This window comes from Ranitomeya variabilis, chromosome 1, assembly GCF_051348905.1.
Source record: "Ranitomeya variabilis isolate aRanVar5 chromosome 1, aRanVar5.hap1, whole genome shotgun sequence".
Classification (NCBI taxonomy): Eukaryota; Metazoa; Chordata; class Amphibia; order Anura; family Dendrobatidae; genus Ranitomeya; species Ranitomeya variabilis.
In genome coordinates, this window is record NC_135232.1 from 268,451,868 (window position 1) to 268,474,608 (window position 22,741).

General features: G+C 44.5%; 1 protein-coding gene across 1 annotated transcript in view; it reads left to right on the top strand.

Annotated features, from left to right (window-relative positions):
• The window catches only part of LOC143814713 (glutathione S-transferase theta-1-like), a 30,295-nt gene extending 9,427 nt beyond the window's left edge, over nt 1-20,868 (top strand). The window contains exons 2-5 of the mRNA XM_077293468.1: nt 7,278-7,365; nt 18,261-18,411; nt 19,453-19,629; nt 20,551-20,868. Coding sequence (XP_077149583.1) covers nt 7,278-7,365; nt 18,261-18,411; nt 19,453-19,629; nt 20,551-20,748 — 614 coding nt within the window. The 3' untranslated portion in view covers nt 20,749-20,868. The remainder of the gene's footprint in view (nt 1-7,277; nt 7,366-18,260; nt 18,412-19,452; nt 19,630-20,550) is intronic.
• The last annotated feature ends 1,873 nt before the right edge of the window (nt 20,869-22,741 follow it).

The window sequence follows — 22,741 nt, forward strand, 5'->3', positions numbered from 1 at the left end:
TTTATACTTGTCCCATGCTGTGTGTAAATTGCACGGTACGTTCCAATGGGTTTCTCCATGTTAACAGTGCCACCCCGGTCCCTTCAAACGCCACTGCTTATAAGTGCATGTAAGTGGGTGACGTCTCTCCGCCATCCACGTAGTGCTTAGTCTCGCGCATGTGCAGTGGGTTACTGGCTGTTCAATAGGGCACAGTGAGGTGCTCCTGTGCAGCTCTCTGATTCCACTGTGAAAGTGCGAGACTTAGGGCACTACATGCATGACTTACACAGGCGGCTTTTGGAGGGACTGGGGCAACGCTGACCACATATGGGGACACCTGTTGCAATTTTCATAGAGCACGGGAAAAGTATAAAACACATTTTCGGAGGTATGCAAGGGCACGTCTGAAGATATAAAGGGATTGCAGGAACCTCATTCTTATGATCTTAAAGGTGATGGGCAGAGTTTATAAACAACAAAGACTGGTTCCCATTAATGTGTGCACATAGCCCAAGGGTATGTTCATATGCAGAGTTTTTGCTGTATTTTTCTGCAAATGTAAAGCTGCATTTTACAGTACCAGTAAAAACTGAGATTTCAGAAATTTCATGCACTCACTTGTCTAATTTCCTGACTGAATTTGAGCACTGCAGCGTTTTCTAAATTTGCAGCATGTCAATTCTTCCAGCATGTTTGCAGCATTTTTTCACCCATAGAAAGCAATGAGAAAATGAAGAAAAAAAAAAAAACCGCAACGGTGTTGTTGACTAAAACCTAACTTTATTAAAAAGGGCATCCGGTCTAAGATGAATAGGCTGCAGTCTCTCTGTGTGACTGCAGACTCTTGAATCCTCCCAGCACTGTACTCTGCGAGGACTCGCCGTTCTCTGTCTGAGGAACAATATCCATACTCCAGGCAGAGGCCGTCTAATGGGTGCCGGCCACTTGTATTGAATTTGTAAGGGTATGTTCCCACGGGCAGTAAACGATGCGGGTAGCACGCTGCGTATATCCGCAGCCTCCAACTCGCAGCGGCCAGATGTTACAGCATAGTGGAGGGGATTTCATGAAGATCTGGAGTGACCCTTCACGGTTGACTCAGTGATTTTCAAATTGATCCACAGGGCGTTGCCGGCAACTGAAAATGACCAGACAGAGACGTATGTCTCTGGGGGGATCGAGCAGATCTCTGACCCCCGTTTATTGTGTCGCACTTTCATAATCTTAGAAGATATACCTCAACCAATCAACATAAGAACACGCTCACAGTTCTTAACCTATAAGAATGCAGTAACAGTCTGTACGTCAAGGTCTTCTTAGAACAATACACCTTCAGTCTCATGTCTTGTTCAGGTTGAAACAATCAAGGTCTCATAACAACTATGAACTTTTACTTAGTAACAAAAGTTATCTCACAACAGCAAGAGGGAGTCGAAAAGCACAAAATGAAGCCTGCTTTAATTTCTCTTAATTTAACCCTTCACATCATCTCCACTATGCGTGCATGGACGCCTCCGTCTTCCCTGCATATCCTGACATGCGGCACATCTTTCCAGACTGCAGCATGCCTATTTATCTTACGGAGATGCTCAGTCTTCGCAAAATAAAATCACCCATGCAATGTATAGGATGTGGTGATTCCTCATGGTTCAATGAACACATGCTCAATCACCACGCATACAAAAGCCGGCAGCGCTTTGGACGCAGCGGATATGTGCTATGTCCAAAGCTCTGCCAATACTGACCGTGGGAGCATACCCTAAGATAAAAAATGTGAAATTAAAATTACTGTATATATGTTATTTTACCCTTCGCCATGACAGCACCCACTGGAGAGATAGGGATCCGCCCCAAGGAACAGGAAACCTACAGAGACATAAAAGGGGGCGGTCCCCCTCTCCTCCTCAGTTTAGGTTTCCTGTTCCCAGGGGACAGGATCTCTGAAGACTACAGAAGATCTTACCTGGGCTAGGAGCATCCGCCTGTGCGGTTTCTGCGGGAACGGCAGGGGATGCAGTCCAGATGCAGCGTCGGGGGAGATTCCGTTAGACGGCTCCCCCCTCGTCTGGCCGGCATGTGGGATGGCTGAGTCCGGGAGAGACGACGCCGATTCCACAGGAGCAACGCTGCAGAGGTGCGGCCTTGAAGAGGCTCCAGACGCGGACCACCAGGTAAAGGGTCCGGGATCTGCGGCACAGCTGCAGCGGCAGCCGGTACACCGCTCCATAGCGCAGACCGGGATAATGGCGGCCGCACATGCGTGGAGCGGTGTAAGAATCCCCAGAATGACCCGGAGGTAGAGGAGCACTTCCGGGTCACTCACACAGCGGTGGGGGAAAGCGCGGTTTCGCGCATGCGCAGTGCACCGCTGTGGGAGAAGAGAAAAAAAAAAAAAAAAAAAGTTTACTGACCGGATCCTGGCCTATAAAAAGGGGGAAGTTGCAAACGCACAGGCGATGCAACATGTCGTCCCCAGGCAAGACTGTGGACCCAGCAGGTGAGCCAGCCAGCAGAAGGTCCTCAGATGCCAGCCACAGGAGTGAGACCAAGGATTCAAGATCCAGAAAGTCGCAGCCTCCTTTTTCGGTACCGTACAGCTTCACTGGGTGAGTGTGATTTCCCCTCTGCCTATAAAGCTGACACCCTTTTCCACAAATGTCTTCTTCTCCCAGGCCAAAAAGAGACAGAAATCTAAGCACAAGCAATGTGCGTTATGTGACGAGCCTCTCCCAGATTCCCACCCCAAAAAACTCTGCAATCAGTGTATGGAGGAAACAATGCAGAGTCCATCTATGTCGGTCACAGATATACGGGCCATAATTAGAGAGGAATTACAGGCCATCTCACAAGCCAGTACCCCCCCTAAAAAATCCGGGAAAGAAAAGGCTATATCCAGCTCTGAGTCCGAGGAGGAAGGCGTTATCCACTCAGACTCCTCGCAGGCGTCATCCTCTTCCTCAACACATTCCGACATTGAGGGTCGAGCTTGTTTTCCCCTTGATGGGGTGGACAACCTAGTAAAGTCCATCAGGAATACTATAGGTTGTGAGGATACAAAGGACGACCAAACTGCACAAGACATCATGTTTGCAGGGTTGGCGGAGAGGAAGAGAAGAGCATTCCCAGTAATTCCTGCGGTTAAGGCACTGATAAAGAGGGAGTGGGAGAAACAGGACCAGAGAGGTTTTCTCCCATCAGCCTCCAAAAGGAAGTACCCCTTTAATGATGAGGAGTTAATTTCATTGACTAAAATCCCTAAGGTGGACGCTGCAGTCGCCTCCACCTCAAAACAGTCAGCTCTACCAGTCGAGGATGCGGGCCTACTTTCTGATCCTCTAGATCGGAAGGCAGAATCGTCACTGAAACGATCATGGGAGGCTTCCACGGGCATATTTAAACCATCAATTGCCAGCACGTGCACTGCTAGATCCATGCTTGTTTGGATTGATCAGCTGGATCAACAGATCGAACAGGGGGTCTCCAGACAAAAATTGCGGGATGCGATACCACTAATTAGAGGTGCAGCAGCATTCATGGCCGATGCTTCAGCTGACTCTCTTCGCCTTGCAGCAAGATCAGCCGGTCTAATTAATAATGCCAGACGTGCGTTATGGATGAAGAGCTGGAAGGGGGATACGCAGTCAAAGGCTAAGATCTGCGCTATTCCGTGTGAGGGTGAGTTTTTGTTTGGGAAAGCATTAGACGAGATCCTCAAAAAAGCAAAAGAGAGGAAAAAAGCCTTCCCTGACCCCTCAATTCCTTTCTATAGGAAGACCTTTAGGAAGAGGCCGTTCGGGAAAAGAACACAAAATGAAAGATCGTCACGATGGGCCACAAGAGAGGGAAAACAGGGTGGCACTATGTTCAAAGGCCCCCCCTTCCGTAGAGACAACAAATTCTGAAACACCAGACACCCCAGTAGGGGGCAGGTTAAAATTTTTCTTTCCCCAATGGCGAAAAATCACGTCAAGTTCCTGGGTGCTAAATATTATTAAGGAAGGAATGAAAATAGAATTCCTCCAAATTCCCCATGATTCCTTTATTTTAACAGCCCTTTCCTTACCAGTGCAACAGAAGGCCCTTGAACTGGAAATTAGAAGTCTTATAGTTAAAAATGTTTTAGTTAGGGTGCCAAAGGGACAAGAGGGTAAAGGGTTCTACTCTCCGTTATTTTTAATCCCTAAACCCGATGGTTCATTTCGAACAATTATAAATCTTAAAAAACTCAATACGTTTATTAAAAATTATACGTTTAAAATGGAGTCTATTAGATCGGCCATTAAGCTCCTTTTTCCAAATTGTAGAATGGGCGGCATTGATTTAAAAGATGCCTACTACCATCTCCCTATCCATAGTAGGTATCAAAAATACTTAAGAGTGGCAGTAACTCTTGAAGGGGGAGATTCATCATTTCCAGTATACAGCCATGCCCTTCGGTCTCTCCACGGCACCCAGGATCTTCACGAAGGTAATGTTAGAAGTAATGGCCTACCTTCGCCAGAGAGACACATTAATCATTCCCTACTTAGATGATTTTTTAGTTGTAGGAAATTCATCCCTTCAGTGTGCGGAACGATTAGCTGACACTGTCTCGTCCTTAGAAAGCCTGGGCTGGATCGTCAACTATAAAAAATCCAGACTCATCCCACTTTCTCTTCAGACATTTTTGGGATTTAATCTAGATTCCATAAAGCAAAAATGTCTACTTCCCCAAGAAAAAATATCTCTTATAGAGGGTAAAGTTGTGGCGGCCATTCACAAACCTCAAATGTCCCTGAGAGCAGGAATGTCCTTGCTAGGATCCCTCTCCTCCTGTACTCCAGCCGTTCAGTGGGCACAACTTCATACCCGAACATTACAACATCAGATACTTCGGGAACAGAGAAAATTTCTGGGGCACCTTGAATCGAAAATAACTTTAAGGAGGATAAGACTTTCTCGGATAGTGGTGGCTAAATAAAGACAACCTAGCGGGGGGTGTCCCTTGGGTAATATCACCATCCCACACGATAACTACGGACGCTAGTCCCCACGGGTGGGGCGCACACATGGGAGATAGATTCTGCCAGGGAACCTGGGATAAGAATGAGGATTTATATTCATCAAACCTGAAAGAATTGAATGCGGTAAACTATGCACTGCGTCAATTTCTCCCACAGCTACGAGGAAGCCACGTCAGAATCTGTTCAGACAACACTACGACAGTGGCGTATTTAAACAAACAAGGCGGCACAAGATCAGACGCTCTAATGTCTTCCGCAAACAGTACCTTAATCCTGGCCGAAAAGCATCTGTTGTCCCTCTCGGCAGTCCACATCAAAGGAGAGGACAATCAACAAGCGGACTTTCTAAGTCGACACACTCTTCATCAAGGAGAATGGTGTCTCAATCCTCACATTTTCCACAAGATAACATTGTTATGGGGCAAACCCCAAATAGACCTGTTCGCTACAAAACAAAACAAACAAGTCCACAAATTCGCATCTCGGTCCCGTGCAGATCACCCGGACATTCTAGATGCTCTTCAAATACCATGGCAATTCAAGCTGGCGTATGCTTTCCCTCCGATAATTCTGCTTCCACAAGTAATACGGAAAATCAGGGAAGAGCAGGCCAGGATAATACTGATAGCGCCATTCTGGCCCAAGAGACCATGGTTCTCGTGCCTGCGGTCAATGTCGGTGACGGATCCTTGGGTCCTTCCCTCAATCCCAAACCTTCTCTCTCAGGGACCTTTCTTCCACCCTCAGGTGGACAGCCTCCACCTGACGGCCTGGAATTTGAAAGGCAGATATTAAATTCCAGGGGGTTTTCAAAAGGCCTAATTGATACACTCCTGCTTAGCAGGAAACCATCTACGACAAAAATTTACACCAAAGTATGGAAGAAATTTCTACAGTTCCATACTAGTTCAAACCCCTCTGAAGTCCCAATAAAATCTATATTAGAATTTCTACAGAAAGGGAAAGAGTTAGGTCTGTCAGTTAACACATTAAAGGTCCAGGTGTCTGCTCTGGGTGCCCTCTATGGCCATAATATTGCTGGTAATAAATGGGTATCCCGCTTCATCACGGCCTGTGAACGAGTTACTCCTGTCCACATACCTAGGGTAGCTCCTTGGGATCTAAATCTAGTCTTAGACTCTCTAACAGAATCTCCGTTTGAGCCTATAGACACAGCATCTTTAAAACACTTGTCGTTAAAAACAGCCTTCTTAGTAGCCTTAACATCGGCTAGAAGAGTCAGCGACATTCAGGCCTTGTCGATAGATCAACCTTACCTTCTCACATTTCATGACAGACTAATCTTAAAACCGGACCCCCTATACCTTCCTAAGGTAGCAGGGAAGTTCCACAGGTCACAGGAGATACATCTTCCTACCTTCTTTAAAGACCCCTCTACTCCTGAAGAACAAAAATTCCATACTCTAGACGTCAGGAGAGTAGTTTTGCAATATATTGAGAAAACTAGTAGTTGGAGGCAGAGTAGGGCTCTGTTCATATCCTTCCAGGGCAAAAAGAAAGGATATGGAGTCACAAGAGCAACATTATCCAGATGGATAAGAGACGCTATCCGGTTGGCCTATTCCATGAAAAATGAAGAACCTCCGGAGGGCATCAAAGCACATTCCACCAGAGCCATGGCTTCTTCCTGGGCCGAAAAAGGGAACGTGCCAATCGAAGATATATGTAAGGCTGCAACTTGGTTGGCTCCTTCCACTTTCTATAATCACTACAGGCTCGACCTGTCTTCCGACTCTGACCTACACTTTGGCAGGACTATCCTCAGCACGGTGGTCCCCCCCTAGGTGTTGGTCTCTGGAAATCTCTCCAGTGGGTGCTGTCATGGCGAAGGGTAAATAGCCGGATTACTTACGGTAATGCTCTTTTAATGAGTCCATGACAGCACCCAGTCACATCCCTCCCTAATAAAAGCCAATGTAATTACTTCTATGAAGTTTATATTCTGATGATACATTGTGATGATTGACTAACACTGGCGGTCCTCCGGGTACTCTGAAATTAAACTGAGGAGGAGAGGGGGACCGCCCCCTTTTATGTCTCTGTAGGTTTCCTGTTCCTTGGGGCGGATCCCTATCTCTCCAGTGGGTGCTGTCATGGACTCATTAAAAGAGCATTACCGTAAGTAATCCGGCTAATCCTCATAATGCGATACTGATAGCAGCACATACTGTGCCCAAATTGTGAAGATGAACAGGTGTAATGATAAATCACGGTAGTATATTTCTGGAAATGTCCTGATCTCAATACAGAATATTTGGATCCTTTTTTTAGGAGATCAGCTGAAAGAAGATTTTGGCAAGGTGAACCAACTTCGTAAGGTGCCAGCTCTCAAGGATGGAGACTTCACAATGGCGGAGAGGTAAAGAATCATGTTAACCCCTTTTGTGACAGCCAATTTTTACAATTCTGACCACTGTCTCTTTATGAGGTTATAACTCTGGAACGCTTCCATGGATCCCGGTGATTCTGAGATTATTTTCCAGGACGTCCCCCTGACAGCACATTGGAGGACGTCCTCCTCCTCCTCCTTGCAGGGACAAGAAATACAACACGAGAGGTTAAAAGGTCCCACTCCGCCCCCTTTCCCTCTGTTTTTCCTGTCCCTGCATGGAGGGACACACGAGAGGAACAGCGCTATACAGCGTGAAGACTCACCAGACCGGAGGGCTCGGGGGATCGTGCAGCTAGGCCAATATCCTTCCCCCGCAGTATTAAGCCCCAGGCAGAAACTTCCCGGTGGGGAGTCCCTCTGCCCAGAGACCAGTTGAGCGGACGGGCTCCTGGGTTGAACCGCTTCCTCCCGGGGGGGCTCTCGGTTCAGGTGCCAGGAGAAGAGGCGCCGCATGGGGGAAAAATCCGGCGCCAGCAGCAGGTGCAGCGAGCGTTCCACAGCGTGGAACGCGGCAGTAAGAACTCATATACCGGACAATACTTCCGTTATCAGCGCAGGTAAGGTGACATCATATCCGGGGGCGTGCCTCGACGCTCTCTCCTCCCGGCATCTCAGCGTGCCTTCCACCTGGTGGAACGCGGAAGTGAGCGTCTTTAAAGGCGCAAAACACAGAGCACCGCAGATTCTCATCCAGCGTTCCTTCCGGTGTGAGGAGCGCCAGATTTGAAATTCGGGAGTAGCGATTTGGCTGCAGGACACAGGATTGTGTGGGTCTGTGCGAGCCAGGCTGTTGCAATATGCCAGAGACTAAGGGTGAGTGCGGCAGATGCTGCTATATCCCTCATTTGTTTGTTAAAATCACATATTTATATGGGGCATTTCTCAACAGAGAATGTGGAGGACAGAAATGAGGAGACGGGGGTAAGTGCGCAGTGTGCAGACTACTTATATACGCCCGCACGCACACTGAGACGTTCTTATTCTTATTGTCGGATAAAGAGGCCACTCAGACTCCCCTCTCTCAGGCAAAAAAGCCGGGCAAAGTGTTAACAAAATGTAAGAGGTGCTCCATATGTAATGTGAAGCTTTCAGAAGCATACAAGAAAGCTCTCTGGAGTTCTTGTATCACTAAGGTCGTCAGAGATGAACAACCAGCAATGTTATCGGAGATGAGGAGTCTAATCCGCGAGGAGATCCAAAGTTCTTTGGCCTCTATGTCTCAACGGGATATGGGCAGTCCGAGTCCAGCTCGTAAGAGACCAAGAAGGGATCCAGAACAGGAAGACCAGGAGGGTTCTTCAGAAGCAGAATCGGAATACAGAGATTTTGACCAGGAAGAAGGAGAATTGCCATTGGAAGAACAGGAGCAAGGGAGAAGGTATTACTTTCCGGTAGAAGACACAGAAGAGCTGGTTCAAGCGGTCAGAAGTACCATGCAGATAAAGGAAGATCCACGTCCAAGATCTAGACAAGATCAGATGTTCGGAGGTCTCACACATCAGGAACAAACAGTGTTCCCGGTGAGCGACCATATTCGTCGTATGATATCACAGGAATGGAGAGATGTGGAATGTAGGTTGGTGATGTCTAGAGAGTTTAAAAATCGTCTTCCATTCGATCCAGAAGTGATCAAGACATGGGAAGAAATTCCTAAGGTAGATGTCCCAATAGCCAAGGTGGCAAAGAAGACATCCATACCTTTTGAAGATTCATTTAGTCTCAAAGATGCAATGGACCGTAAGGCGGGTATCCTGTTACGTCGAGCCTGGGAGACTTCAGCAGCTTTAATAAAGACCAACATCGCAGTCACGTCAGTAGCAAGATCCATGTTCCTATGGATGGAACAATTGGAAGAACATTTGATTAATAAAACTCCAAGGGCTGATATAATTTCGTCCCTACCTATCATAAAGTCAGCCACGGCCTTCATGGCAGACACCTCGGCTGAATCGGTTAGATTTGCGGCTAGAAATAGCTCTTTGTCAAATGCAACCCAAAGGGCCATTTGGCTTAGATCTTGGTCGGGGGATAATGCATCCAAAAATAAGTTGTGTGCCATTCCATTCACAGGCTCTAGAATATTTGGTCAGGCTTTAGATGACATTCTAGAATCTGCCGCTGACAGTAAAAAAGGGTTCCCTGAGGATAAACCTAGGAGATTTCAGCCCTTTCGGAGAAGACCACTTCCCCCCCCCCCCCCCTCCCCCACGCAGACAACCGGAGTATAGAGAGCAGTGGAGATCAGGCAGAGGAACCTTTAGGAGTTCTTACGTCCAGAACAGAAGGGGAAGATCCTCCCTTTTTGGTTCACGTTATAGACCAAGAAAGCAATGACGCCATAGGTATAGGCGGGAGACTAAGCTTCTTTTTAAGTCATTGGAATCAGATATCAGACAACAGTTATGTCCTCAAAGTAATCTCAGACGGTTACAGAATAGAGCTGATTTCCCGCATACCGCAAAGGGTTATTGCACCAACAGTGGTAGCTACAAAGTCCCCGATGGTCTCAGACCTGCAAGGTCTGTACAAATCCTGGGTTATAGTTCGGGTTCCCTTTCCGGAACTAGGCACAGGTCATTATTCCTCCCTATTTTCAATTCCAAAAGCGTCGGGAGAGTCCCGTACAATAATAAATTTGAAACCTCTGAATGTATACGTCAGGTACAAAAAATTCAGAATGGAATCAATCAGATCAACCATTCACCTGGTAAACAAGGATTCGGTGATGTGCACTCTCGATCTGAAGAGTGCGTATTATCAGGTTCCGATACACCCCTCATCTCAGGAGCTACTGAGATTCTCGGTGAGTTTTCCGGACCAAACCTGCCACTTCCAATTTCAATGCCTCCCGTTCGGTCTAGCATTTGCTCCAAGAATTTTCACGAAATTGGTAGCAGAAGTAGTGGCTTTCCTAAGAAACCAAGGAATAACAATAATTCCGTACTTGGACGATTTTCTCATCGTAGCACGGACAGAGGTCATTCTGCTGCAACACAGTGATCGGGTTATAGCAGTATTGGAACAACTAGGATGGGTGGTAAACTGAAAAAAGTCTCATCTAAGACCAGAGACTCAAAAAATCTTTCTGGGAGTACTCTTTGATTCTACAACCAGACAATCCTTCTTGCCAAGGGACAAACGAATCTCCTTAATAAAGATGATTCTATAGTTCCAAAAAGGCCACTTACGATAAGAATGGCCATGGAAATCTTGGGGAGGATGACAGCTTGCATCCCATGTGTCAGATGGGCTCAGGCGCACTCAAGACCTTTACAAGAACAAGTACTCTCGGTATGGGATCGTTCTCGTTCATCACTAGACAGGAAGATGCTCCTTTCAATGAAGGCAAGAAGATCTCTACGATGGTGGACCCAGGACTACAATCTAAAAATGGGCGTCCCTTGGATATCATCCCCTTGTGTGGTAATCACCATGGACGCAAGTCAGTGGGGATGGGGAGCACACTTGGAAGGAAGATTCTTTCAGGGCAAGTGGCCCGAAGAAATCAGTCGGATGTCGTCAAATTACAGAGAACTATACGCAGCTTGGGAAGCTCTCAGAAGAAACTATTCATGTCTAAAGGACAAACACGTAAAGATCCTATCAGACAACGTGACGGCAGTATCCTTTTTGAGACATCAAGGAGGTTCCAGACACAGGGCGCTTCAAAATCTAGCGCAAAGAATATTTGCCTGGGCAGAGAACGTTGTCCTATCAATAACAGCAGTGCATCTAGAAGGATCCCAAAACATCCTAGCCGACTATCTAAGCAGAAAGAAAGTTTGTCCAACCGAATGGGAATTAAATCAAGAAATGTTTCAAATACTATGCCACCGTTGGGGAATGCCCAGGATAGATTGTTTCGCCACAAGGAAAAATTCAAAAGTGTCCAGATTTTATTCACTCAACCCTTCAGACATGCCGGAAGCAGTCAATGCCCTAAGCCAAGCATGGAACGAACCTCTGTCTTACGCTTTTCTCCCAATAGCACTTATTCCAGTAGTGCTCAGGAAGATTCAAGAGGACCAGGCAACGGTGCTGACGATTGTATCATTCTGGCCAAAGAGAAGTTGGTTCCCCTTGTTGGGAGCCATGACAGTGGAAGATCCTATCAAACTCCCGGTATGGAAGAATATCATTCATCAAGGGCCGGTTTTGCATCAGGACCCGGAGAGATTACATCTATCAGCATGGATCCTGAAAGGGACATCTTGAAATCCAGAGGTCTTTCGGAAGAAGTAATCACAACCATCCAGACTAGTAGGAAGCCTGTGACCACAGCCATCTACCACAAGATCTGGAGGAAATTCTGTTTGGAAAGTGGCAGGTCGGCCGTGATACCGGGAGCTTTGGATGTTCCTAGAGTCTTAAATTTTTTACAGACTGGCTTTAACTTGGGGCTCAGGCCGAGTACAATTAAAGTCCAGATTTCGGCCCTCAGTACCTTCTTAGATTATCCGTTGGCCTCCCACCACTGGATAATTAGATTTGTTAGAGCTATCCAGAGATTACGTCCTTCTTATAAGACAACTAGCTCCTACATGGGACAAATCTGGTCCTCAGGGCTCTATGTAAAAATCCTTATACTCTCGAGGAGGACATGCCCTTTTCAATACGTACCTGGAAAACGGCCTTTTTAGTAGCGATTACAACTGCTAAACGCATAGGTGAAATTCAGGCTCTTTCTATCAAGGATCCATACCTTCAGGTTAGAGAGGACCATATAATTCTGAAATTAGATCCGGCTTTTATCCCTAAAATAGCCTCAGTTAAAAACCGAGACCAGGAGATAATTTTACCGTCCTTTTGTGAGAACCCTGCTAATGAAAAAGAACAGGCTTTACACTCCCTTGATGTTAGGCGGGCGGTATTAAACTATCTAGAGGCCACTAGCTCCTGGAGGAAAGATCCTAATCTTTTTAGGGGTAAGAATAAAGGTAAAAAAGCGTCCAAGGCTTCAATAGCTAGATGGATCACGACTATAATTTCAAAAGCCTACTCATCAGAAGGGATAGCTTGCCCAACAGGGATAAAAGCGCACTCTACTAGGGCTGTTTCAGCATCCTGGGCTGAACGTGCAGGAGCGTCCCTAGATCAGATTTGCAAGGCCGCAACTTAGGCCAGGGTAAACACATTTTGTAAGGATTATAAATTAGATGTGATGGCAGCTCAGCAGATGTCATATGGGAGAAAAGTTCTCCAAGCAGTTGTCCCACCCTAAAGGAGGTTTTCTTTGGTATTCTCCAATGTGCTGTCAGGGGGACGTCCTGGAAAATGGGTATTATACCTACCGATAATTCGGTTTCCAGGAGTCCATCCTGACAGCACCGTTATTTCCCCCCCTATTCATGCCAGTTCATATGCTGTAATATGTTTGGTTAATAAAGTTTTCAAAGTATATCTATCCATGGTGTGGTACTTGTCAAAACACTGAGGGAAAGGGGGTGGAGTGGGACCTTTTAACCTCTCGTGTTGTATTTCCTGTCCCTGCAAGGAGGAGGAGGACGTCCTCCAATGTGCTGTCAGGATGGACTCCTGGAAACCGAATTATCGGTAGGTGTAATACCCATTTTTCTTTACATATTGTACTTCATGTTAGTGGTAACATTTCTTCAATATGACTTTGTGTTTATTAATGAAAAAAACGGAAATATGGCAAAGTTTGAAAATGTTGCAGTTTTCAAACTTTGAATTTTTATGCTCTTAAATCATAGAGATATGTCACAAAAAATTCTTAACAAATCACATTTCCTACATGTCTACTTTACATCTGCACAATTTTGGAAACAAATATTTTTTTGTTAGGAAGTTAACCCCTTCACCCCCGGAGCTTTTTCCGTTTTTCCGTTTTCGTTTTTCGCTACCCTCCTTCCCAGAGCCATAACTTTTTTATTTTTCCGTCAATTTGGCCATGTGAGGGCTTATTTTTTGCGGGACGAGTTGTACTTTTGAACGACATCATTGGTTTTAGCATGTCGTGTACCAGAAAACGGGAAAAAAATTCCAAGTGCAGTGAAATTGCAAAAAAAGTGCAATCCCACACTTGTTTTTCGCTTGGCTATTTTGCTAGGTTCACTAAATGCTAAAACTGACCTGCCATTATGATTCTCCAGGTCACTACGAGTTCATAGACACCTAACATGACTAGGTTATTTTTCACCTAAGTGGTGAAAAAAAATTCCAAACTTTGCAAAAAACAAAACAAAACAAAATTGCGCCATTTTCCGATACTCGTAGCGTCTCCATTTTTCGTGATCTGGGGTCAGGTGAGGGCTTATTTTTTGCGTGCCGAGCTGGCGTTTTTAATGATAGCATTTTGGTGTAGATACGTTCTTTTGATCGCCCGTTTTTGCATTTTAATGCAATGTCGTGGCGACCAAAAAAACGTAAATCTGGCGTTTCGAATTTTTTTCTCATTACGCCATTTAGCGAACAGGTTAATGCTTTTTTTTTATTGATAGATCGGGCGATTCTGAACGCGGCGATACCAAATATGTGTAGGTTGGGGGTTTTTTTTATTGATTTATTTTGATTGGGGCGAAAGGGGGGTGATTTAAACTTTTATATTTTTTTTATTTTTTTCACATTTTTAAAAACTTTTTTTTTTTACTTTTGCCATGCTTCTATAGCCTCCATGGGAGGCTAGAAGCAGGCACAGCCCGATCGGCTCTGCTACATAACAGCGATCATCAGATCGCTGTTATGCAGCTAAAATGCAGGTGTGCTGTGAGCGCCGACCACAGGGGGGCGCTCACAGCCACCGGCAATCAGTAACCATAGAGGTCTCAAGGACCTCTATGGTTACCTTCCTGACTCATCGCCGACCCCTGATCATGTGACGGGGGTCGGCGATGCGCTCATATCCGGCCGCACGGCCGGATGCGGTAGTTAAATGCCGCTGTCTGTGTTTGACAGCGGCATTTAACTAGTTAATAGCGGCGGGTGATCGCGATTTCACCCGCCGCTATTGCGCGCACATGTCAGCTGTAAAAAACAGCTGACATGTCGCGACTTTGATGTGCGCTCACCGCCGGAGCGCACATCAAAGCGGGGGTCCCGACATGTGACGTACTATACCGTCACATGTCGGGAAGGGGTTAAAGGTTAAAAGTTGACTTTGAGGGGTGTACATGACAGAAAATACCCAAAGTGACACCATTCTAAAACTGCACCCCTCACGGTGCTCAAAACCACATTCCAGAACTTAATTAACCCTTTACATGCTTCACAGAAACTGAAGCAATGTGAAAGGGAAAAAAATGAACATTTAGCTTTTTTTCACAAACATTTTATTTCAGAACCAGTTTTTTTTTTGTAAAAACAGAAAATGAACCAAAAAATTTGTTGCACAATTTCTCCTGAATACGCCGATACCCCATATGTGGGGGTAAACCACTGTTTGGGCGCATGGCAGAGCTCGGAAGGGAAGGAGTATTGTTTGACTCTTTCAATGCAGAACTGGCTGGAATTGAGATCGGATGCCATGTCGCGTTTGGAGAGCCCCTGATGTGCCTAAACAGTGGAAACCCCCCTCAACTGACACCATTTTGGAAACTAGAACCCCCAAGGAACTTAACTAGATGTGTGGTGATTACTTTAAACCTCCAATTGTTTCACTAAAGTTTATAATGTAGAGCCGTGAAAATAAAAAATCATTTTTTTTTCCATAAAAATTATTTTTTTAGCCCCCAATTTTTTATTTTCACAAGGGTCACAGGAGAAATTGGACCGCAAAAGTTGTCCAATTTGTCCTGAGTACGCTGGTACCCCACATGTGAGAAAAAACTGTTCGGGCACACCTTGGGGCTCGGAAGGGAAGTAGTGACGTTTTGGAATGCAGACTTTGATGGAATGGTTTGCGGGCATCATGTTACATTTGCAAAGCCCCTAAACAGTAGAAACTCCCCATAAGTGACACCATTTTGGAAACTAGACCCCCCCCCCCCCCAGGGACCTTATCTTGATGTGTTGTGAGAACTTTGAACCCCCAAGTGTTTTACTAAAGTTTATAATGCAGAGACGCGAAAATAAAAATTCTTTTTTTTCCACAAAAATGATTTTTTAGCCCAATTTTTTTTTTTTTTCACAAGGGTCACAGGAGAAATTGGACCGCAAGTTGTCCAATTTGACATCAGACGCCATGTCGCGTTTGGAGAGCCCCTGATGTGCCTGAACAGTGAAAACCCCCAAATTCTAACTCCAGCCCTAGCCCCAATACACCCCTAACCCTAATCCCAACCCTAACCCTAATTCCAACCATAAACGTAATCCTGACCCTAACCCTAACTTTAGCCCCTCACTTAAGCTCAACTCTAACCCTAATGGAAAAATGGAAATAGATATATATATATATATAATATTTATTTCATTATTGTTCCCTATCTAAAGAGGTGATAAAGGGGGGGGGGGGGTTGATTTTTATTTTTTTTTATTTTGATCACTGTGATAGTTCTTTCACGGTGATCAAAATGAACCAATAGAAAAGATCTCCTATTGGTGCCGATCTAGGCAGGCGCACTGCGCATGCACCCACCATTTTCTTACCAGAAGATGTCAGCCAAGACCATGGAGAAATTCTGACTCTGGGGGGCGCCATACATTTTTTTCCACATCGCCGTTATGTCGCCGTGGTTTAAGTACCCTTAACTACCGCCATTAAAAGGCGTATCAGCGGTCGTTAAGGGGTTAAAGCAAATTTATCAAACTTAATTTTTTTTTTTTAATTCTAAACTATGTAAATGTACTTTTTAAATATTTGTAGATTTTCTTTTTTTTACGTGAAAAACTGATGCAACAGGGCTGGATTTGTGTAGAAGTAATTATGAATGGAGAGGAGGTGATGTTAGATAATCAATTTTTTTTTTTTTTTTTTTTTTTTACTGAAGATAATATTGGAAATAAAAATAAAACAAATATCCTCCTCTGTCCCACCCCATGTAAAGTCTATTTCCGGAGGACCTGTCCCCTGTTGTATAGCCTAGATAAGTTTACTTAGTTATCAGTTCTAATTCCACCATTAGTATATACATTAAGTATAGTTATGTACATTAAGTATGTGAATGGTTTCCAGAGAGCGTATCTCAGGAATAAAAAAAAAATAAAGGTACCGTATATACTCGAGTATAAGCTGAGGCGCCTAATTTTGCCACGGAAAACTAGGTAAGCTTATTGACTCGAGTAGAAGCCGGGCATGCATTGTCCCCTTATCCCTGTCATGGTATGCGAGGCTCCCCTCTGTCCTGTCATGGTATGTGTGACCCCTCCCTTCCTTGTATGCATGCTTCCTATTACTAAAAAACAAACATCCTACTCACCCTCTCATCACCTCGTTCTGGCTTCCAGCAGCTCTTCCTGTGCCGAGCGTTCAAGTGGTACCGCTCATTAAGGTAATGAATATTTCCTCCACGCCTATGGGAGTGGAGACGAGTGCATATTTATTACCTTAATGAGTGGTACCATGTGATCACTCAGCACAGGAAGAGCTTGCTGGAAGCCAGCACCAACGAGATGCTGCGACGGAAAACTGGGTAAGCTTATTGACTCGAGTATAAGCCGGGTATGCATTGTCCCCTTATCCCTATCCTGGTATGCGTGGATCCCCCCGTCCTGTCCTAGTATGTGTGGCTCCCCCCTTCGCTGTCCTGGTTTGTGCTGAAAAACTAGGCGTATATACGATATTTTACATAAAAAATAAAATCGTTTGGATTGGATTTTTTCTCTCAGATGGCAGTTCTCACTCATTATTACTACAAAATGGGGTAGCAGTATATTACATTTATAACATTGGGATTGCATAGCAGATGCTACAAATCCATGTTTAGATCACTTCCTAACCCTTATAATCTTGGATTAAGTTGCTGTTACATTTTCATTTATGAATTAGATTTATTGACTGCACATTATAATTACTGTGTATTTTACAATGGGAATACAGCAGAAGATAACCCCTAATGCTCCAGAAAACCTTTTTTTTTTCATTTACTCCTAACGGTATGTTTACAGGATTGTTGCAGAAATATCTGAACTCCTATTTCTGAATTCATGCTCTTGTTGCAGAAACCTCACCATTCACATCTATGACTGCAAGGAGTGTAAAACATAGCAACCCTTTCCCATAATAATTGGGCTGTGTTACCAACAAAACACACAACCTTACCAGGTTGTTTTGAATAAAAATACCAGGAAACACAAGTGTTGGGTTAAGTGGGTTGGCCACAGCTTTTATTTAACCAAAATACACATTACATTCATTACCAAAAATCATTCATCGTCCATTCCCATTTTTTTATGCTTTTATACCAAAAGAAAAACCAAAGGCCAACCGCTGATGCACAGCAAGCCTTGCAAAAAAAACTCATCGGGCTTGGACGAGAACCGCCATGCTGTAACAACTAACAAAACCATAAATCTTGCTATAAACCATTAATTTAACACACAAAAAATAAATGCGGGCGGGTGGGCTCTTCACACTCAGGTAAACTGGCTGAATGTCCATTGGTGCTCTTTTGCCCTCTTATCATCCTTATCAAACCACACCCCTATTTGCATAGGGCAGCCCCATTATTTCCCACACTTTTACTTAAGGGTACCAACCAAACCTCCCTCACAGTCCTAGGACATTTCCATACTTAGTTCAAGGCCCTCAAGGAATAGATGCTCAGTTCTCACAATAATAGTGTGTGAACAATGTTTAATATTGGGTTTTTATTCTTCGTGCCCTTGGTACTTTGTTCTTTTAACGACTGCCTAGTAATCCAGAACATGTGATAATCCAGCAACTATCAGGCCTTGTCAATGCTGTGTACATAATTATATATTTACCCTAATAGTTTGTGCTTACTCGGCTTTCATTCTCTTTCCAGCACTGCAATCCTACAATATCTAGCTAACAAGTATAAGACCCCAGATCACTGGTACCCATCAGACCTCCAGAAACGTGCTCGTGTAGATGAGTACCTGTCTTGGCAACATGCAAATACACGTCCACACTGTTCCAGAGTGTTTTGGGTCAAGGTAAATGTGTCTTTAAAATAAAGAGCCCTAATCAGGTGAATAGGTTTTTGGAATATGGATAGGCGTTTGGGTGGCACGGTCATCAGTCTCTTCTGGTGGATTGTTTGCATTGTGTGGCATATGAAGAAATGGAGGCCACACTTGCTCTGAAGTGCACTATTTGGAGTGATGGCTGTCACAGCTTCTTTTCCTTTGAACTACCAGGGTTGGCCAAATGCTGTACTCTGCTCCGGCAGTACAAGAGTGAGACTGGAGCAGTGGGGCATATGCCCAGCCATCGTTTCATTTAAAGGGGTTTTCCTACAAACAATGCACATTTTAATCAATAGATCTTGGAATAATAATAATTTGCACAATTGGATGTGTTAAAATAAAATGTTCCTGAGCTGAGATAATCTTATACATGTGTCCCTGCTGTGTACTGTGTAATGGCCGTGTCTCACTGTACAGGGACATGGTCAGGTCAGATCACAGCTCCTGGGCAGGGGAGGAAGGAAAGACTATACAGATATTACAGCATGGGATCGCAAATGATTCTTTCTGTAAGGTAAAACATGTTTTACCTCACAGAAAGAATCAGCTGTGATCCCGTGCTGTCCTGTCTGTATCCTCTTTTGCTTCCTCTCCTGCCCAGGAGATGTGGTAAGATCAGACCATGTCACTGTACATTCAGACATCCAGTACACAGCAGGAGCACATTTATAAGATTATCTCAGCACAAGAACGCTGTATTTAAACCCATCCAGTTGTGGAAATTATTATTCCAAGACCTATTGATTAAAATTTACTCTATTTGTAAGGAAAACTCCTTTAAGCAGAGCAATTGAAAGCCCCAGTGTCAGGATAACGGGATTCCCAGTGGAGGGCCCTCTAAGCAAGTTATTGTGGTGCAAGGTTGTTTCAGTAATTCTATGGGCATCCTGCCTTTTATATCTGAAATGCATACTGTCAATTTGTGATCATAAATTAATGTACATTAATATTTATTACAGTAGGATGTAGATTTAATAAATTCCAAGTACTCCTGCCTTTTTGTTCCAGGGCATGACTCCATATATCCTTGGTCATGAAGCCGCGCCTGAAAATTTAAATCCTGCTCTATCCGAGCTTAATGGGACGTTGACAGCCATAGAAACTAAATTCCTGCAGGACAAACAATTCTTTGCAGGGGATGAGCTCTCCATTGCGGATTTGGTTGCTATTGTAGAGATTATGCAGGTGAGTATATCGTATTTGCTCTATTTTGTTTTCCCCCTAAAATCTCTATTGGACAACCACTGCTCAATCATTTAGTTGTCCAGTAGTAGACAACCACATTTTAAAAGGAACGTGTGAGTAATTCCTGCTGCTCAAACATCGGCAGAATGAACGGTTGCAGCCAGGTATAAAATTATATGAAACACTCGGGTGTTTTCTAGAAGGTATAGTTTGAAGAGCCGGCCCAGAACAATAGGCAGATACGAGACTAGGCCTGGGCTGCCCCTGGCTGTCTTTTCCCAGCCCTGCTCCAGGTGATTGACAGGTCTCTTTAGTATTGAAAGACTTGTCAATTGGCTGGAGTGGTCCTGGGAAAAGACAGCCAGGTACGGCACAGGACTGGTCTCATCTCTGTCTATGCTCCCCGGTCAGTTCTTCAAACTATTTAGAAAATTATACCTGGCTGCAGTCTGTAGCCATATTCTCATACATGCTGCCTGTGGTTTGAAAAGCATAAATCGACCGACAGATTCCTTTCAATGCTTACTTGATCTTTGACTCTTGCAACTGGAGCAGTTGATAGTTTACAGAATCGCTTAAAGAGATCCAATCGCCAATCTAAGGCTACCTTATTTTATTTATTTTTTCTTTTTTAGTAAGGGCGGGCTGCCCTTTTCAGTTAATAAAGGAATGGGCAGCCCTAGACTGGTGATTTTTCTAACTATGAATTGTCAGCAGTCTGCAGAACAGACCCTAATGCCCCGGGGCTCAACTTTCTAGCAAAAGTTGGGCTTGAACATCCGGGTTGTGTGACCCCGGCATGCAGAGTGGGTCATATGGCCCCTGTCTCACATTGAAAGTATTCGATCAGCTTGGTTTCTGCAGCATGAATTGGATGTTCCCTTTAATATCTAGCATATTATTACAACTCTTTATTTACAGGCAATTGCATGTGGGGTTGATGTTTTTGAGGACAAGCCCAAGTTGTCAGCCTGGAAGCAAAGAGTGGAGGAAGCAATCGGAGCAGATCTGTTCAAAGAAGCACATGAGTCAATAACACGTTTCAAGGAGCATCAGTCACTCCCTCCTGAGCTCAAAGAGCGACTTAAAGCCAGATTAGATTATTTCAATCGCAAATAGCCATTCCAAAGGTTCCAAGCTCCTGTACGACTCGTCTAATAAATGAGCAGGGAAGTCATCTGACTACATGCTGATATATTTCATAAGTGAGCAGAATTATTAAATTAAAATATGTTAAAAGGACTTTTTTTTTATTGCATTGAAAGTACTATTATTCCAGCTCTATGCATCTATAATTTAGGATTCAGATATTTTCTGCTACACTGGATTATTTTGTTGCAGTTCTCCTATTTCATCATCCTTGTATAGCCGTCTTAGTTTTCCCCAACTGCTATGTACTATGGCTTTATCCCAGCTGCTGACCTAATTCCACAGGAAAAAGAGCTAACTGACTACTCAACTTTTACATATACAGTGGGGGGGAAAAAAAGTATTTAGTCAGCCACCAATTGTGCAAGTTCTCCCACTTAAAAAGATGAGAGTCCTGTAATTGACAACATAGGTAGACCACAACTATGAGAGTCAAAATGAGAAAACAAATCCAGAAAATCACCTTGTCTGATTTGGCAAGATTTCTTTTGCAAATTATGGTGGAAAATAAGTATTTGGTCATTAACAAAAGTTCATCTCAGTGTTTTGTTATGTACCCGCAATGAGAGTGGTCAAATGTTTTCTGTAAGTCTTCACAAGGTTGGCACATACTGTTGGTGGTTTTTTGGCCCATTCCTCCATGCAGTTGTTATAAAGAAGACCTTGCACTCAACTTAATGCTCTTTTGTGGATTTTTATTGTAGTACCCAAAACGTTTCGGTCCAACACACCGGACCTTCATCAGTTACTACAGGAAGTGTCAAATAAGTTGAAAATAATACATAATGATAATACAAAAATAAACAGAAAAAAAGTATATACATGAACATATATTGGTAAATGCTTCAGAGCAAAAATAATGTAACTGGTTTCCAGAGTAACATGGAGATATTGACAAAGTGTCGGGCTAGAGGAGACAGGTCTAATATAAGGCACTTAATGTGAGGGGTAAAGGTGAAAGGAACATATCTTAACGTACCGTACTGTGTATGGAGTAGTGGGGAGAGACAAATCACTGTCTCTGGACACACTGCCAGAGCGGCGTCTAGGACAAGGAGAAGGTGGTATTATGACCAAAATGAAAGTGACGACGTGCATGTGAAATCTAACAACCCCGTGGATAGTCATACCTGAATAGAAAAAACCGTCAGGGATTGGATCCACTAAGAGAAAATAAAGTACGCTGGTAAGAAATCCCTACTGGCTATATGAACTAACAATGGATGTGTGCCGGGATATTACCTTTATGGGAGAGAGAAGTCGTGTGCCATGTGAAGACGCGGAGTCCTCCGCTCGTCTAACATGCTGGGGATGTGTCCGCATTGAAATAGAGGAGGGGCGTGTCACCGGCAGTGACAATGGGTCAATGAGAGTGCGCGCCAGGCGGGCGAAAGTAACGTTGTCACAAGATGCGTGTGTCAGCATCAGGGGATGCGGTACGTCTCTCCTGTGTGTGCGCTAGTGCTGCGGATGTGACGCCGTTAGATGTGCGGCACATGAGGAGGAACACTTAAGGTACCTTCACACGAAGCGACGCTGCAGTGATAACGATGCCGATCGCTGCAGCGTCGCTGTTAGGTCGCTGGAGAGCTGTCACACAGACCGCTCTCCAGCGACCAACGATGCCGAGGTCCCCGGGTAACCAGGGTAAACATCGGGTTGCTAAGCGCAGGGCCGCGCTTAGTAACCCGATGTTTACCCTGGTTACCAGCGTAAAATGTAAAAAAAACAAACAGTACATACTTACATGCGTCCCCCGGCGTCCGCTTCCTGCACTGTGTGAGCGCCGGCAGTAGCAGGGCACAGCGGTGACGTCACCGCTGTGCTGTGCTTTCACTTTCACTTTGCAGCGCTCAGTCAGTGTGGGAAGCGGACGCCGGGGGACGCATGTAAGTATGTACTGTTTGTTTTTTTTACATTTTACGCTGGTAACCAGGGTAAACATCGGGTTACTAAGCGCGGC